At 37.4% G+C, this 2,170-nt stretch overlaps 1 protein-coding gene across 1 annotated transcript in view; it reads left to right on the forward strand.

Moving 5' to 3' along the window:
- The window catches only part of LOC136827066 (large ribosomal subunit protein uL29-like), a 963-nt gene extending 371 nt beyond the window's left edge, over nucleotides 1-592 (forward strand). The window contains exon 1 of the mRNA XM_067084818.1: nucleotides 1-592. This exon is cut by the window's left edge and continues 371 nt beyond it. Coding sequence (XP_066940919.1) covers nucleotides 1-592 — 592 coding nt within the window.
- Nucleotides 593-2,170: the final 1,578 nt, after the last annotated feature.

Consider the following 2,170-nt stretch of genomic DNA (forward strand, 5'->3'; position numbering starts at 1 on the left):
TAGACTACGGATTAATGACACAAAGCTTAAGCTACAGACCAAGAAGCTTAGACTACGGATTAATGACACAAAGCTTAAGCTACAGACCAAGAAGCTTAGACTACGGATTAATGACACAAAGCTTAAGCTACAGACCAAGAAGCTTAGACTACGGATTAATGACACCAAGCTTAAGCTACAGACCAAGAAGCTTAGACTACGGATTAATGACACCAAGCTTAAGCTACAGACCAAGAAGCTTAGACTACGGATTAATGACACAAAGCTTAAGCTACAGACCAAGAAGCTTAGACTACGGATTAATGACACCAAGCTTAAGCTACAGACCAAGAAGCTTAGACTACGGATTAATGACACAAAGCTTAAGCTACAGACCAAGAAGCTTAGACTACGGATTAATGACACAAAGCTTAAGCTACAGACCAAGAAGCTTAGACTACGGATTAATGACACCAAGCTTAAGCTACAGACCAAGAAGCTTAGACTACGGATTAATGACACAAAGCTTAAGCTACAGACCAAGAAGCTTAGACTACGGATTAATGACACCAATCTTAAGCAACGGACCAAGAAAGCTAAGACTCTGGATTAATGACGCGAAGCTTAAGCTACAGACCAAGAAGCTTAGACTCCAGATTAATGACACCAAGCTTAAGCTGCAGACCAAGAAGCTTAGATTCCGGACTAAGAAAACGACAGAGCAGAAATAAATAGAAGAAATATTCACTGATATAACAAAAAGGCTTATATAACCCACGCAACTTTTCTCTTAAAGATATCAGTCCACTAAGATGATTTCTTTTTTTTTTTCACTTCCGAAAAGGGCCATAGCGTGTTTGTTTCATTCCATAGCAACAACTTTGCTCATGTGACACAACAACACTGACGATCTTTCAAAGAGATGACAGCTGCTTCCACGCACAGAATGATGGACGCGCAATAAAGGTAGATATATACATTTCATGTTGTAGAAATGTTCACGGATGACAGCTGCTTTCCGTACAAAAACTCGATTAAAGGATCCAAGTCCGACAGACTCGGTGTACATAAAAAACAGTAAATAACAAAGTTTCCAGATAAGAACTTTTTTTATTCTATTTTTATTTTGAGCCTTCAAAGTTTTGGTGGCACAAACAATGTTTAGTAGGTAGAATTTCGCCGCTGAATGTTTCGGTAACTTATAGAGATATGGGACGTTTTCAGCTTGCTTATGCATATGGACCATGTTCCTAAACTTAGTGCTACAGAAAGTTTTTTTTTTTCTGGGCATTTGGCATCTCAAGACATAGCCGATGTTGCACTTTAAGGTGGAAAAACCGCCTATGTATAAGAGGCTAATGGAAATACCAATATTATCAAAATTGTTTAATCACCAACAGCAATGATGAAATGAAAAATACACAGTATACCCATATACAAAGTAACGGAAAAAAATTTCCTCAAAATACTTCTGTTACCTTTATTTTTCTTATGTCACGAAAAAAATATCTTGCATTACCTTATACCTGGATAGTCTAGTAAGATGGGGATGTATAAAAGAAATTTTTATTCAAAGAATGAGAGAGTAGTTAAAAAAAACTACATTTTTTATTAAATAATATTCATTACTCAAAGTCAGATTTTCCAGGAACTGAAGATTTAATATATATATATATATATATATATATATATATATATATATATATATATATATATATATATACACACACACATTTAATGTGTGTATGTGTATACCAGTGTGTCAGCGTGTTTATAAGCGCACGTGGCGTGAGTTCATGGGTGTTTCAAGATAAAAGTTATTAGGAAGAAAAAGGAAATAAACCTACATATCAAAAGCAATAACTGAGGTCGACTTGAAAAGCCCAAACCATCAAATTTCCAATAAAAAGAAAATCAATTCTGTGTTTACACAGTTTTTTTTCGTTCTGAAGCGTTGCAGGCAATATCCAATAATGGTGGCCAGACTTTCCCTGAGGGCGAGACCCTGTGGGTAGGAGGGCCAGAGGGACTGCCCCTGAGGGAAAGGGAAGCCCACGGGATACCGAAGGGAATGAGGAGGAAGGGGTGAGTGAAGAGGTCAGAGAGAGAGAGAGAGAGAGAGAGAGAGAGAGAGAGAGGATAAGAAAGAGAGAGAGAGAGAGAGAGAGAGAGAGAGAGAGAGAGAGAGAGA

Source organism: Macrobrachium rosenbergii, chromosome 41 (assembly GCF_040412425.1).
Source record: "Macrobrachium rosenbergii isolate ZJJX-2024 chromosome 41, ASM4041242v1, whole genome shotgun sequence".
NCBI classification, from domain to species: domain Eukaryota; kingdom Metazoa; phylum Arthropoda; class Malacostraca; order Decapoda; family Palaemonidae; genus Macrobrachium; species Macrobrachium rosenbergii.